The sequence below is a fragment of the Stomoxys calcitrans genome, chromosome 4 (assembly GCF_963082655.1).
Source record: "Stomoxys calcitrans chromosome 4, idStoCalc2.1, whole genome shotgun sequence".
NCBI classification, from domain to species: Eukaryota; Metazoa; Arthropoda; class Insecta; order Diptera; family Muscidae; genus Stomoxys; species Stomoxys calcitrans.
Window position 1 is genome coordinate 137,354,072 of NC_081555.1, and position 17,016 is coordinate 137,371,087.

At 41.4% G+C, this 17,016-nt stretch overlaps 2 protein-coding genes across 2 annotated transcripts in view; one reads left to right on the forward strand and one right to left on the reverse strand.

The window, feature by feature from the left end:
* LOC106090369 (uncharacterized) overlaps positions 1-17,016 on the forward strand; it is a 105,058-nt gene that overhangs the window by 76,695 nt on the left and 11,347 nt on the right. Inside the window, exon 2 of the mRNA XM_059367020.1 lies at positions 9,905-10,592. Coding sequence (XP_059223003.1) covers positions 10,102-10,592 — 491 coding nt within the window. The 5' untranslated portion in view covers positions 9,905-10,101. The remainder of the gene's footprint in view (positions 1-9,904; positions 10,593-17,016) is intronic.
* Positions 4,617-5,407, reverse strand: LOC106090371 (uncharacterized). The gene is made up of 3 exons (XM_013256534.2): positions 5,261-5,407; positions 5,027-5,185; positions 4,617-4,964 (listed from the first exon to the last, which is right to left on the reverse strand). Exons 1-3 carry the CDS (start codon positions 5,342-5,344, stop codon positions 4,632-4,634), a joined length of 576 nt encoding a protein of 191 aa, XP_013111988.2. The 5' UTR covers positions 5,345-5,407; the 3' UTR covers positions 4,617-4,631.

Below are 17,016 nucleotides of genomic sequence, written 5' to 3' on the forward strand. Positions count from 1 at the left end.
CCATTACAAGCATGTACATGAATTGTATTTGATTACAATCAAACTATCAACATTTGGATTAGGAAACCAAGCAAATGCTGATATAAACATGTAACCAATGTATTTAATTTCGACGGTACAAACTTTGGTTATGATAGCCATGTTTATCAAAATCAGATCCGATCTGAACATAATTACGAACAAGTAAAAGCGAGTCAAGTTAGGTCGAGCCGAATCATACATACCCTCCACCATGCATCGCATTTGTGAAGTTTTATCTTAAAAGGTAGATGGGCAAAAAATATGTAAGAACTAGCTGAACCTGGCCCGCTCCGCTGCGTGTTCATTAGCAACCTTTTTGGGAGGGGTTTTGGAGTCCCATATTGCCATGACTTCCCCCTTCTGATAACAACAAATTATAAACCCTATTCCTCTTTCCAGACCTTATTCGTAATCTCTCCCCAATACCCCTCATTTGAGTCCTACATTGTCATTATAGTCCAAAATGCCTATTTGAGTCGGAGCGGCCCCCTAGATTCCAGAACGCAATGTTTATTATCAAATTAGTACTCTACTCCCTAATACCTATCATTTAAGTCCCATATTGTCCCAATCGGTCCACTTTTTATTTTTGGGTGGTGCTTTTGGGGTAAGGGGGAGAGTCCGCCCTCCTACGATATCAAGAAATTCTATAGCCTACTGCTCCTTCCTGAACATATTCCTAATCTACTCCTTAACGCCTCTCATTTGAGTCCCATATTGTCCCGATCGGTCCACTTTTTTTGCGTGGTGCTTTTGGGGTAAGGGGAGAGTCCGCCCCCTTACGATATCAACAAATTCTATTGTCTATTGCTTCTTCCAGACCATATTCGACCGACTTCTCCCTAATAACGTTCATTTGAGTCCTATATTGTCCCGATCGGTCCACTTTTATTTTTGGATGGTGCTTTTGGAGTAATCCTCTCCCTTACGATTTCAACAAATTATGTAGCCTATTGCTGCTTTTATACTTGTAATCTACTCCCTAATACCTTTCATTTGAGGCTCATATTGTCCCGATCGGTCAACTTTTATTTTTTATTTTTGCGTAGTGCTTTTGGGGTAAGGAGAAGGGTCTGCCTCCTTAGGATATCAAAAAATTATATAGCCTGTTGCTTCTACCAGTCCATATTCAAAATCTACTCCCTAATACCCTTCATTTGGGTCCTTTATTGCCATTATCGTACAATATGCTCATTTGAGGGGGTTTTGGGATCGGGGCGGCCACCTGGACCCATCTTTTAATATCAAGTTAGCATTCTCCTCTCAAATACCTATCATTTGAGTCCCAAATTTTCCCGAAAGATCTACTTTTGTTATTGGGTGGTGTTTTTGGAGTAAGGGGGAGGGTCCGCCCCCTTCCGATATCAAACAAGTAAAAAGGCGTTAGGTTCGGCCGGGCCTAATTTCGGATACCCACTACCTCGGGTATATGTGTGAACCACCTTTCGTCATAATCCGGTGAAACATGCATAATTTATGCCGCCATAGCAGCTATATCGAAATATGACCCGATTTGAAACAAATTCGGCACCGACATTGAGTGGTCTAATAAGTACAAGTCATATTTCGATTTTGTAGAACCAAATTTTGGTCTTTTTGGTAGCAATATCTAAATATAGACCGATCTGAACCATATACGACACGGATGACGAAAAGCCTACCATAAGTCACTGTCCCAAATTTCGGGAAATTGGACAATAAGCGACTTTTATGAGCCCAAAACCTTAAATCGAGAGATCGGTCTATATGGCAGCTATATCCAACACTGAACCGATCTGGGCCAAATTGCAGATAGATGCCGAAGAGCCTAATACAATTCACTGTCAAAAAAATTGGGCGAAATCGGACAATAAATGCGAATTTTATGGGCCCATGATCGCAAATCGTGAGATCGGTCTATATGGCAGCAATATCCAAATCTGGACCAAATTGAAGATGGATGTTGAAGGGCCTAACAAAATTCACTGTCCCAAATTTCGGCGAAATCGGACAATAAATGCGCCTTTTATGGGTCCAAGACCTTAAATCCAAAGACCGGTCTATATGGCAGCTATATCCACAGCTGGACCGATCGGAGCCAAATTGAAGAATGATGTCGAGAGACCTAACACAACTCACTATTCCAATTTTCAGCAAAATCGGATACAAAATTTGGCTTTTATTGGCCTAGGAACTTAAATCGACGGATCGGTCTCTATGGCAGCTACATCGAAATCTGAACCGATCTGCGCCGAATTGAAGAAATATGCCGAGTGGCCTAACACAGCTCACTGTCCCAAATTTCGGCGACATCGGACAATAAATGCACCTGTTATAGATTTAAAACCTTAAATTGAAAGATCGGTCTATATGGCAGCTATATCCAAATCTGAACGGATCTGGACCAAATTGGAGAATGATGTCGAAGGGCCTAACACCCAAATTTCGGCGAAATCGGACAATAAATGTGCCTTTTATGGGCCCAAGACCTTAAATTGAAAGATCGGTCTATATGGCAGCTATATCCAAATCTGAACCGATCTGAGCCAAATTGGAGAAGGATGGCGAAGGGCCTAACACAACTCACTGTCCCAAATTTCGGCGACATCGGACAATAAATGCACCTGTTATAGGTTTAAAACCTTAAATTGAAAGATCGGTCTGAAAGATCTGAACGGATCTGCGCCAAATTGGAGAAGGATGTCGAAGGGCCTAACACCCAAATTTCGGCGAAATCGGACAATAAATGTGCCTTTTATGGGCCCAAGACCTTAAATTGAAAGATCGGTCTATATGGCAGCTATATCCAAATCTGAACCGATCTGAGCCAAATTGGAGAAGGATGGCGAAGGGCCTAACACAACTCACTGCCCCGAATTTCGGCAAAATCGGACTACAAATGCACCTTTTTAGGACCCAAGACCTCTAATCGAGAGATTGGTCCATATGGCAACTATATCGAAATTTGGACCGATGGGAGCCAAATTGCAGAAATATGTCGAGTGGCATACCATAGCTCACTGTCCTAAATTTCGGTGACATCGGACAATAAATGCACCTCCTATAGGTTTAAAACCTTAAATCAAAAGATCGGTCTATATGGCAACTATATCCAAATCTGAACCGATCAAGGCCAAATTGAAGAAGGATGTCGAGTGACCTTACACAACTAACTGTCAACTCATTTCAGCAAATCGGAAAATAAATGCGGCTTTTACGCGCCTAATGCAAAAAATTGCAAAATTTGCTAATGAACATTCCACTAAGGAACAGGGGCAATTTCTCACATATCAATGAGTACAGTCCGATTCAAGTTTAAGCTCAATGATAAGGGGCCTCCTTTTTATAGCCGAGTCCGAACGGCGAGCCGCAGCCCGACACCTTTTTGGAGAGAAGTTTTACATGGCATATTACCTCACAAATGTCGCCAGCATTAGGAGGGGAAAACCACCTGAGAATTTTTTTTTTTTATGGTCTCGCCAGGATTCGAACCCAGGCGTTCAGCGTCGTGGGCGGACATGCTAACCTCTGCGCTACGGTGGCCTCCCTTTTTACGCGCCTAAGACCCTTAATAGGCGAATCGGTCTATATGGGGGCTATATCACGATATAATTCGATATAGCCCATCTTCGAACATAGCCTGCTTATGAACAAAAACAGAATCTGTGCAAAGTTTCAGCCCAATATCTCTATTTTGAACGACTGTAGCGTGATTTCAACAGCCAGACGGACGGACATGGCTAGATCGTCTTAGATTTTTAAGACGATCAAGAATGAATATACTTTATAGGGTCGGAAAAGGATATTTCGATGTGTTGCAAACGGAATGACAAAATGAATATACCCCCTTCCTTAGGTGGTGGGTATAAAAAATATGCGAAAACCACTTCTAAATTTGTTTTTATACCCACGATCTTAGGATGGGGTTATACAAATCTAGTGATTCCGTTTGTAACACTTTGAAATATTGATCTAAGACCCCATATAGTATAGATATTCTTGATCGTCTCGACGTCTGAGTCGAACTAGTCATGTCCGTCCGTCCGTCGAATTCACCATAGCGGTCGAACGCGTAAAGCTAGCCGCTTGAAATTTTGCACATATACCTAATATTGATGTAGGTCATGCCGCAAATGGGCCCTATCGGTTCAGATTTACATATAGCTCTCATATAAAGCGATCTTCCGATTTATTTCCGAGTTATTTTTTTTTTTTTTGGTGTGCCCCTCCCAGCGGACAAATACCTTGAGATAACCAACTCTGAAAATATTTTCACGCCAGGATTCGAACCCATTCGTTCAGCATCATAAGCGGATACTCTAACCACTAAACTACGGTGTCCTCATCCTTCTACTCTTGACCTAAAACAATAAGAAGTAACTGGGCAGAATTCGAAACCAATATCTTTATTCATTTCGACCGCTATCGTTATTTCGACAGACGGGCGGACGGACATGGCTAGATCGACTGAGCATGTCAAGACGATCATCATCCTATGGTGGTGAGTATAAAAAAAATCTCTTGAAAAGTTTTAAATTCTTTATTTACAAATTTCTTTAAATTCAATTTCTTAGAATATCATTCTGCACCCACTACCTATTCGAATATGGGGTAAAATGAAAAAGAATCATTTAAATATCCGGTTCGACTTTAGCAATAACAGTGATTCCCCAATCACATTCCCCAGTTCCGTACAAAACGACTTTGTAGAATCCTGTCGCCACGTGATCGGCAAAACCGTCGCGGGTAAATTGACATTGTGTTAGCGTATAGAGTTTCTTTTCTATAGGAGGAGTAATTTTGTCCTTGAAAACGGGCAAATCGGAGCAATCTTTAAGGGTATCCATTAACATGTCCTTGTAGTAACCGTTAAAGGCATCGTATACATGTTGGCGAGTCATTTTAAAAGGGATGGGTTTATACTCTTCTACACCATCGCTACTGCGATATACTAGGGCTTCGACCTGAGGAAAACATTAATGTTTTTTTTGGAAATAAGCTTCTCAGCCATACTTGATAGCACTACCTGATTGTTATCGCCCTCAACGACGTCTGTTTTTAAGTCAAATGCTCCCGAAATGGCATAAACTCCACGTGAGACTCGTTCTACTGCCAACTCCAAATCAATTATATTGGGGTCAGATGTTGTTGTTTCAACAGACTGAATTTCAAACGTCCATGTTTTCTATTAAAAGAAAGAAAAAATAAGCTCAAAAGTCTTGGCACTATTGATTCTTAAGTGTCCAAAAACGATCATCACCCTTCTGCCGTATGAATTCGTCCCTATTGCCAGCAGTGCAATTTGGAAACCGAAAATCCAGCAAAACTTGGAATAAGGGCACATCGTGCTAATTTTTTCGCAACGAAGGCAAACTGTCAACACTCTTTCAGAGAATGGCTATGAAACTAACCCCAACACAAATCACAAATGGGTCTTTTATGGCCATCGTCATTGAGCGTTTTATGAACGTTCTGTTGCAATGTGATATCATCTACAATACATGGGATGCTCTTGTTTGCTTACTACTAGAACAAATGTTAAATATTCTAAATGACATGTGTCTACACAAAATAGATGATTTTTATATAATAGAATGTCAACAACTTACATACATGATCGCAATTTTTTGCACAAAAAAAAAAAAGAACTATTGGGTTGCCCAAAAAGTAATTGCGGATTTTTTAAAAGAAAGTAAATGCATTTTTAATAAAACTTAGAATGAACTTTAATCAAATATACTTTTTTACACTTTTTTTCTAAAGCAAGCTAAAAGTAACAGCTGATAACTGACAGAAGAAAGAATGCAATTACAGAGTCACAAGCTGTGAAAAAATTTGACTATACGAAAAATCCGCAATTACTGTGAAATTAAGAATGCAAAAGTTTATAAAACATTAATTTTTCATCAAAAATGATGTTAGCTGGACGGGGCCCGCTCCGCTGCTCCTTTTTTCACTCTCTTATAGACCTATAATGGCATGTTTGGGGGTGCTGTTGCGGCTTTCAGATATATCGCCCCAATGTGGTTATCATATTGGGGCTCTTTTCCCAAATTTCTTTCATATGGGACTTATATTGCGATGGTCGGTATATATTTCCGGTATGGGGGTGTTTTTTGGGGGGTGAGCTGGACCCCCATGTATCAAATTCGTGCTCTAGTCCCAAATACCTTTCATTTGAGCCCCATATTGTCATTATGGGTCTATGTTTCCATTAAGCGGGCTTTGGCGAGGGGGCGGCCCCTCTAGATATCCCACCCTAAATAAGGATACCAAATTTCTGTTTTTGAGTTATTAAAAACAAACTAAATTTCGCTTAAATCGCCCCCACCCATTTCCGTAATCTAGAATTGTTGAAAAAAGGATAAGGGGAGAGTCCGCCCATTAAAGTTTGGATGTTAGATCTACTTCATTCTCCTGGTTTTGGTGATGGATTGGAGTAGCCAAACCCTTTGCCCCGAAAGTGGATATCAGATTCATACTCTACCCCCAAAAGCCACATTTGAGCTACATATTGTTAGAGTCGGGACACGTATATGTGTAGATCAGGGGGGATTTATGAGATGAGTCGTCCCTACTACACCTGGCCATAAAACAGATATCAGATTTTAGCCCCTTTTTGCCATAATCCCCAAATATGTCTAGTTTGAAGAGTATATATAGGGTGGGGCGGCCACCCACGCACTTAGCCCAGAAAAATATCACCATCGTGCTCTACAGGTTAATTAGTTTTATATGAGCCTTAATTGCAATAGGTATAGGGGGAGTTTATGGGGTGGGTAGTCTCACCCTTGGCCTCAAAATTGGATATCAAATTCGTTTCCCACTATCAAATAACTTTTTTGGAGCCCCTTATAAATAAAATAAATAGTAGACAAACATGGCCGGTTTGAAGGGTGTTTAGGGGTAAACAAGTAAGAGCGTGCAAAGTTCGGCCGAGCCGAATCTTATATACTCTCCACCATGGATCGCATCTGTCGAGTTCTTTGCGCAGTATCTCTTTTTAGGCAAACAAAGAATAATGAATATGGACGGAGGAGGAGCTATTGGGTTGCCCAAAAAGTAATTGCGGATTTTTTAGAAGAAAGTAAATGCATTTTTAATAAAACTTAGAATGAACTTTAATCAAATATACTTTTTGTCAACGCCGACTATATGAAAAATCCGCAATTACTTTTTGGGCAACCCAATATATCAAGTTATAGTCCGATTCGGGGCTCAAGATGCAAAATCGGGAGATCGGTTTATATGGGAGCTGTGTCAAGCTATAGATCGATTCAGACCATATTGCACACGTATGTTGAAGGCCATGAGAGAAGCCGTTGTACAAAATTTGTGCCAAATCGGATGAGTATTGCGCTCTCTGGAGGCTCAAGAACTCAAGATACCAGTTCGGTTTATATGGCAGCTATACCAGGGTATGGATCAATTTAGACCAGACTTTGCATAAATGTTGGAAGTGATATCAAAACACCTCATGCAAAATTACAGCCAAATTGGATAGAAATTACGCCTTCTAAAAGCTCAAGAAGTCAAGACCCAAGATCGGTTTATATGACAACTATATTAGGTTAAGATTCGGCCCGGCCGAACTTGGCACGCTTTTACTTGTTAATATTCATAATAATCATATTCGTACTCTACACTCGAATACCTTTCATTGGAGTCCCATATGGTTCCGATCGGTCTACTTTGATTTTTGGAAGTTTTGGGCTTGAGACGGCTCCCTAGATACTTGGATCCAATTTTTAATATTGTAACCATACTCTACTCCCAAATATCTTTAATATGTGTCCTATATCGTCCCGATCGGTTCAGTTTTTATTTTGGGCGGTACTCTTGGTACGACGCCCTAGATACTTGCATACAATTTTTGACACCATATTTGTTTTCTACTCCCGAAAACTTTTCATTTGAGTCCCATATTTTCACTATCGGCCTACTTTGATTTGTTCTCTTGGGGTGGTTTTGAACTTGGTACGGCTCGCTAGGTACTTGGAGCTAATATTAATTATCGTATTCGTACTCTACACCCAAACACCTTTCATTTGAGCCCTATATTGTCCCGATCAGTCCACTTCTGACTTTGGGCGGTTTAGCGCCAGGGGCGGCCTCTTTGGTACTAGGACCCAATTTCAAATACCATATTCGTATTTAACTCCCAAATACCTTTAATTTGATACCCATATTGTCCGTTCGGGTGGGTTTTGGGATGGGGTGTCCCTCCAGGTCATTTGACCCCAAAATTTTATACAAATTTCATGTTTTTGGGGTACCATAAGGTGGCATACAAAATTTCGTTTAATCGGTGCACCCATCTCCGAAAACCTTTCATTTAAGTCCCATATTGCCACGATCGGTTCACTTGGATTTTTGGTGGTACCTTTGGGATGCTTTGGACTTGGTACGGCACGCTAGGTACTTGGACCCAATATTAATTATCATATTCGAACTCTACTCCCAAATACCTTTCATATGAGTCCTATATTGTCCCGCTCAGTCCACTTTTGATTTTGGGCGCTACTTTTGGGGCGGTTTAGGGCCTGGGGCGGCCTGTTAGGTACTTGGACACAATTTTCAATACCATATTCGTATTTAGCTCCCAAATACCTTTCATTTGATACCCATATTGTCCCATTCGGTAAACATGTCCGTTCGGGTGAGTTTTGGAATAGGGCACCCCCCAGGTTATTGGACCCCAACATTTAATAAAAATTTCATGTTTTTGGGGTACCACACAAAATTTCCCATAAATCGTTGCACCCATCTCCCAGATCTTTTGTTTTTGAAAATTAGGGTAAGGGGGAGGGTTCGTCCCCTCTTCCAATATCAAAAATTTTAGTACCCTTTTTTCACCGAGGGCTCAAACAATACCACCTGTGGAAGTTTAGTGAAAATCGGTGCACACGTTTTTGAGTCCATACGTAACAAACAAAGCGCATCAATTTAATTTTTATATAATAGAAGATTTATCTAGAACAGCGGTGTAAACTTTTCCCAGCGTAGCTGGCTTAAAAAAACCGGAAACAGTCAATGTTAATTCCTATGTGTTATTTATTCGATGGAAAGACAACATGTGAAAACAGTGAGCATATGATCAACTATGAACACTCTGTTCTACCTCTCTCTCTTTCTCCTACTTCTTCTTTCTTCGGGTTGGCGTTGCTATTCATATGATTAATATCCCCCAATAGATGGCGCTGAATTTGTTGTGAGTGGTGCTCGCTGTTGATTCAATCCATGGTGGTGGGTTCCCAAGATTTGGCACGGCGGAAATAAATAATTTTTTACTTCTTTTTTTAAGACAATGCAAAGAAAAAATTGGGAACGATTTTCCAAAAATTTTAAGAAAAAAATCCAAACTTTTTATCTTTCTTTAATTGATTTTTTTCTCTTTTTTAAAAGTGTCCTATTGGGTGGTCCTCCCTGACACTTATGGTGTCATTTTAATGTGAAGTTCGTACTCTTCTCCTAAATACCTTTCATTTGATACCCATATGGTCCCATTCGGTAAACATGTCCGTTCGGGTGGGTTTTGAGATGGGCCGTCCCCCCCCCCCCCCCCCCCCCCAGGTTAGTTGACCCCATTTTATTATTTTATACAAATTTCGTGTCTTTGGAGTACCATAAGGTGGCATACAAAGTTTCGCTTAAATCAGTTCACCCATCTCCGAGACCAGCCTTTTTTCAAAATGAGGGCATGGGGGAGGGTCCGCCTCCCCTTCAGATATCAATAAGATAATGTAAAGAAAAAAGAAAAAAAGATTTTCCAAAATTTTGAAGAAAAAAAATCCACAATTTGTATCTTTCTTTAATTGATTCGCGCGGAAACGCATTATTTACCCATTTTTGATCATGGCCCATAATAATTGCTTTTTCCATTTGTTATTTCCTTTCATTTCAGTCAAATTTACATATAATTGAAAAAGAGAAAAGTGGAATAATAAAGCGACAAAATATCCACTCACTGCATAACCATCATCAAAACCATCACTACCGGCAACAACAGCAACGGTACACAACACTCCATCAAAGTTTAATTTTGAACGTTTGTTGGTTGGTTGCCACACACAGATATAGAGGACACAAAAAACGGCCAATATGCGTCGCTCCTCATTTACACCCGTTTTTAATATCAGCACGCAGGAGCCTCTCATTGTGGTCGAGGAGACCAATCCCACAGATGATGATGGCGATGAGCTATTGGGTGCCGTTGGTGGCGGCAGTGGCACAGAGGCAGGTGGCTCAAATGCTGCCAAAAGGACAAACAGCGATGACTCGGAACCAGAATCCCCCAAAAATCCCTATCTGCTATGCCCTTTGCCTGACATGCAACAAAGACGTAAACACTCATTGCCATCATTGCAGATTACCGAAGGTATTACCGCCAGTCAGGTGAGACGTCTGTCCGATGTGGGCGGCGAAACAGGCGGTCTCAGCCCGCACGATGTGGAATTTCTGACAACACTATCACAATCACAATGTGGCACATCGGCCGGAGGACGAAGACACTCTGTAGTGACCATTTCTGCTGTGGCACCCACACTATTTGGCCGTAACCGTCGCGAATCCATATCCGGTGCACTCTACAGGTAAGTAAAGACCAAAAAAACGAAACAAAACAAAAACGGATGCAAAATGCTTTTATAATTACTCGACCATGAATGTGTTTATCCACGGTGTGTTGTGCAGTGGCTGGGAAATGCTTCAGTTGTTGTTTTTGAGAGTCTCACAAAAAAGACAGCAGAAATGTTCAGTAATTAGTGAATCTCCTAAATGGTAATAGAATGAATTTGCCACTTTTTTTTTTGGGAGGGGGGGCAGAGGACGCATGCCAAGCAAATTAATTAGAGAAATAATTTAATTTAAGCTATGGCATGGTGTTGACATGAAGTGACTATATTAAGTACCAAATGGCTTAAAACGCAATAGCTGTTTGCTTTAGAAGTTTTCAAATTAATTAAGGGGGCTTAAGCAAAGGGATTAAGAGTATTAAAATGTTCTATTTGGGTGAAACGGCAAATAAACTTTTGGCTTACACCTTATTTAGTGTTTAGAGAAAATTTCATAGAAAATTTGTCGACTGGTAAGCTGGTTATGCCGATGTAAGCAGAATATATCTTCCTAAGACAGGGAATAAGGGAATAAAATAGTAACCGTTGAGTGGAGCGTTTTCATTTCGCTCCTCAAAAAATATCTACAACCCCAAATTGGACTACCCATAACTCAACAAGTAAAAAGGCGTTAAGTTCGGCCGGGCCGAACTTTGGATACCCACCACCTCGGGTATATATGTAAACCACCTTTCATCAAAATTCGGTGAAAATTTCATACCTTATACTCATATACCTCATACCGATCTGAACTATATACGACACGGATGTCGAAAAGCCGAACATAAGTCACTGTGTCAAATTTCAGTGAAATCGGATTATAAATGCGCCTTTTATGGGGCCAAGACTTTAAATCGAGATATCGGTCTACATGGCAGCTATTTCCAAATCTGGACCGATTTGGGCCGAGTTGCATAAACATGTCGAAGAGCCTAACACTAAGCACTGTCCCAAATTTCGGCGAAATCGGACAATAAATGCCTCTTTTATGGGCCCTAAACCCTAAATCCAGAGATCGGTCTATATGGCAGCTATATTCAAATCTGGACCGATCTGGGCAAATATGAAGAAGGACGTCGAAGAGCCTAACCAAACTCACTGTCTCAAATTTCAGCGACATCGGACAATAAATGCGTCTTTTATGGCCCCAAAACCTAAAACCTAGATATCGGTCTATATGGCAGCTATATCCAAATCTGGACCGATCTGTTCGATATTGCAGAAGTATATCAAGGGGCTTAACTTAACTCACTGTTCCAAATTTCGGGGACATCGGGCAATAAATGAGCATTTTATGGGCCCAAAACCATAAATCAAGAAATCGGTCTATATGGCAGCTATATCCAAATTTGAGCCGATCTGGACCAAATTGAAGAAATACGTCAAAAGGCCTAACACATCTCACTGTCCCAAATTTCAGCAAAATCGGATAATGAATGTGGCTATTATGGGCCTTACACCATAAATCGGAGGATCGATCTATATGGCAGCTATATCCAAATCTGGACCGATCTGAGCCAAATTAATGAAGGATGTCGATGGGCCTTACACAATTCACTGCCCCGAATTTCATCAAAATCGGATAATAAATGTGGCTTTTGTGGGCCTAAGACCCTAAACCGGAGGATCGGTCTATATGGCAGCTATATCCAAATCTGAACCGATCTGGACCAAATTAAAGAAACATGTCAAAGGGTCTAAGACAACTCACTGTCCCAAATTTCAGCGAAATCGGACCATAAATGTGGCTTTTATGGGCCTTAGACCCTAAATCGGAGGATCGGTCTATATGGCAGCTATATCCAAATCTGGACCGATCTGGGCCAAATTGACAAAGGATGTCGGAGGGCCTAACACAACTCACTGTCCCAAATTTCAACAAAATCGGATAATAAATGTGGCTTTTATGGGCCTAAGACCCTAAATCGCCGGATCGGTCTATATGGGGGCTATATCAAGATATAGTCCGATAACCTGCTTATGGACAAAAAAAGAATCTGTGCAAAATTTCAGCTCAATATCTCTATTTTTAAAGACTGTAGCGTGATTTCAACAGACAGACGGACGGACATGGCTAGATCGTCTTAGATTTTTACGCTGATCAAGAATATATATATACTTTATAGGGTCGGAAATGGATATTTCGATGTGTTGCAAACGGAATGACAAAATGAATATACCCCCATCCTTCGGTGGTGGGTATAAAAATGTTACAGCCTTTCAGCAGTAGGCTCAAAAGGGACTCCAAAGACCCAACAGCTGCAGTGGTGGCATCAAACCGTAACATGTTGTCCGCACCTATAGGTGTGGGTGCCTTGACACCTGTAGTCGAGAGTAATGCTTCAAGCGCACAACCAGTCTTCAGACTAACGAATGGGCAAGAGACGGATAGACCAGAGAGATGCATAGTTAGTGCCCTGGCTTTAAGTAAAGGTGGTGTTTCCGATTCGAAGCCACCAAAGCTCAGAGGTAAGCTTGTCGCCCATGTGACGCTGAATGCCAGGGTTAAAAATCGGGTACCTGGGAGAAAGGCAAAACAGACAGAAAATGCAGTACTAATAGTGTGCCATGTGAACTCTAGCCACATTTCATGGGGAAGTATCTGCATTAATAAGCGGGGCAAAGCCCTGGCAGAATTCTTGAATACTGACGAACAGATAACACTTTATATAGTACCACCGGTAACTTTGTCAAAAGGATAAGGAAAACTGCAGAAAATTCGGAAAACTACTCAGAAGATAGTTTAGATTTTCCAAGCCTAGGAAATAATGATGACAACTGTTCTAGATATCCGACCCATAGATATACAGATAAAGTGTGAGGCAGCCACTGCGGCTATGAGACTTAAGGCAATGAGAGAATGGATAGAGGATAGGAGCAGGTCATACCACCGCGGCGGTCGCGGCAGACGAGGCGAGGACCGGAAACCAGGATGGAATAGAAGAGGTTTCCGATCGGATACCTGGGATGAAACTTGAGGTTGAGTGCGATGCACTGCTGCCAGCGGCACAGTCATGGATTAACAGAACTCTGGTATTGCCATCTGGGAGATCATGATATACATGAATGGATCGAAGCAAGAAGACAGAGTGGGCCTGGGGTTCTACATTGAGAATGAAATCTGTTTTCGACTGTCTGACCATAATACGATCCTGCAGGCAGAGATCCGGGAGGACACGGAATGTGCGAGAGGTGGTGTGACATGTGAACATCTTTACGGACAGTAGCGGAGTAAGGGGAATGAAAATGCAAACGATTTGGCAGTGAAGACCAGAGGACCGGCGTCAACGAAGTCCCCGTTATGGGCATGGGCGACGAACAAAAATCCTATGGCTAGATCCGGATCGTGAGAAGGCGATGCTATTACTGAAAGGAAGTAAGAAGGAGATCAGTATGGCGTTCGGTAGCATAAGGACAGCTAGAGGACAGAGTGGGCCTATATTGAAAACCCAGGGAATGAGATCTGTTTTCGAATATCTGACCATAATACGATCCTGCTGGCAGAGATCCGGAGGACAGGAAATGCACGAGAGGTGGTGTGGCATGTGAGCATCTTTACGGACAGTAGCGGAATAAGGGGGAATGAAAATGCAGACGATTTTGGCAGTGAAGCTCAGAGGACTGCCGTCAACAAAGTCCCAGTAAAGAGCATGGGCGACGAACAAAAATCCTATGGCTAGATTCGCATCGTGAGTAGAGGAGCCTATTACTGAAAGGAAATAAGAAGGAGATCAGTATGGCGTTCGGTAGCATAAGGACAGCTAGAGGACAGAGTGGGTCTACATTGAAAATCCAGGGAATGAGATCTGTTTTCGACTATCTGACCATAAACGATCCTGCTGGCAGAGATCCGGAGGACAGGGAATGCGCGAGAGGTGGTGTGGCATGTGAACATCTTAACGGACAGTAGCGGAGTAAGGGGGAATGAAAATGCAGACGATTTGGCAGTGAAGACCAGAGAACTGCCGTCAATAAACTCGGTTAGACGAAGTCCCAATTAAGGGCATGGGCGACGAACAAAAATCCTATGGCTAGATCCGGATCGTGAGAAGACGAGCCTATTACTGAAAGGAAGTAAGAAGGAGATCAGTATGGCGCTTGGTAGCATAACGAGACACATAGAACTACAAGCTCACTTATGCAAAATCGGTGCGACGAGTGATAGTTTGTGTACGGCATGTGGGAAAGATGATGAGACGTTGGAGCATTCCCTATGTCATTGCCCAGCATACGCGACTAACAGACAGCGGCATTTAGGTGCAGACACAATACCAGACATGAACCAATATAGGGGCGTAGTATGGCAAACAATTAGGGATTTTGAAAGTAGCACAGAATTCCTGACTTTTCGAGGTTGCTTTTTTTAGTATTTAGAGCGCATAACAAGCCGATTATGGTTTAGAGATATGTCTAAATTGGCATGGGGCGGATTAATATCCGCACTAACCTATTTCAACCAAATCGGATAGTAATTGCATACTCAAGAGGCTTAGAAGTCAAGATCCGAGATCGGTATGAGTATATATGGCACTTATGTCAGGTTATGAACCTATTTACACCATGCTTGGCACAGTTTCGGAAGTCAAAACAAAACACTTCATGCAATGATAACTACGCCCTCTAGATGCCCAAGAAGTCAAGTTGCGAGGTCAGTTTATATGGCAGCTATATCAGGTTAAAAACCGATTTGGACCGTACTTGGCACAGTTGTTGAAAGTCGTACTAGAACACCATGTGCAAAATTTTAGTTAAATCGGACAAAAAAGGGACTTCCAGAGACTCCAAATGTGAAATCGTGGGATCGGTTTATATGGCAGCGATATCATGCTATAGACCGGTTTAGACCGTACTTGACACAGTTGTTGAAAGCCATTACAGAAGACTTCGTACAAAATTTTTGTCAAATCCGACAAAACTGACGGCTGTCAGAGGCTCAAAATGTCAAATCATATCGGTTTATATGGGAACTATATCCAAAACTCGTCATTTCCACTGACGGACGGACATGGCTAGATCTAATTAAAATGACAAGAAGATCCAGAATATATATACATTCATGGTTAGCAGTATCAAATAACGGTTTGAATATCATTATTAGTGCCTATGATTCCATTCGTATAAAAAATGCATATTGTCGCCACCACGCATCATTTCAAAACCACAGCATTCAACAGCATTCGTAGAAAGAGAACATGACTAGAGAAGGGCGATGGGTAAATACCCAAAACGTATTTACCCGGTGCATAGGGTAAATACCCGGGTATTTACCCATTTATACCCAAAAGCTGTGTTTTTATAATTTTGCAGATATCCATCTTGGGTATAAAAACTTTTTTCAAAAAAAAATTTTCCTGATTTCGTATTCTTTGTATATAAACCTGATCTTCTGATCTCATAAAATCGGATTTTAGTTACATAAACCGATCTCCAGACTTGAGGCAACGAATTGGTAATTTTCATCCGATTTCGATGAAATTTGGCACAGTGAGTTCTGTTAGACCCCTATAAATTTCTGTGAAGTGCGGTTCTGATCGGACTGTATTTGGATACAGCTGCCCTTAGACCGACCACCCGATCTTACGATATAGACTATTGAGTCCATAAAAGATCCATTTATTACCCGAATTCGATAAAATTTGGCACAGTGTGTTCTGGTAGACCCCTACCCATTCCTGTCAAATGTGGTACAGATCGGACCATATTTGGATATAGCTGCCATATATAAAGAGTGATTTGTTAAGAGCTTGATAACTTTTTTTTTTAAAAAAACGCATAAAATTTGCAAAATCTCATCGGTTCTTTATTTGAAACGTTAGATTGGTTCATGACATTTACTTTTGAAGATAATTTCATTTAAATGTTAACCGCGGCTGCGTCTTAGGTGGTCCATTCGGAAAGTCCAATTTTGGGCAACTTTTTCGAGCATTTCGGCCGGAATAGCCCGAATTTCTTCGGAAATGTTGTCTTCCAAAGCTGGAATAGTTGCTGGCTTATTTCTGTAGACTTTAGACTTGACGTAGCCCCACAAAAAATAGTCTAAAGGCGTCAAATCGCATGATCTTGGTGGCCAACTTACCGGTCCATTTCTTGAGATGAATTGTTCTCCGAAGTTTTCCCTCAAAATGGCCATAGAATCGCGAGCTGTGTGGCATGTAGCGCCATCTTGTTGAAACCACATGTCAACCAAGTTCAGTTCTTCCATTTTTGGCAACAAAAAGTTTGTTAGCATCGAACGATAGCGATCGCCATTCACCGTAACGTTGCGTCCAACAGCATCTTTGAAAAAATACGGTCCAATGATTCCACCAGCGTACAAACCACACCAAACAGTGCATTTTTCGGGATGCATGGGCAGTTCTTGAACGGCTTCTGGTTGCTCTTCACTCCAAATGCGGCAATTTTG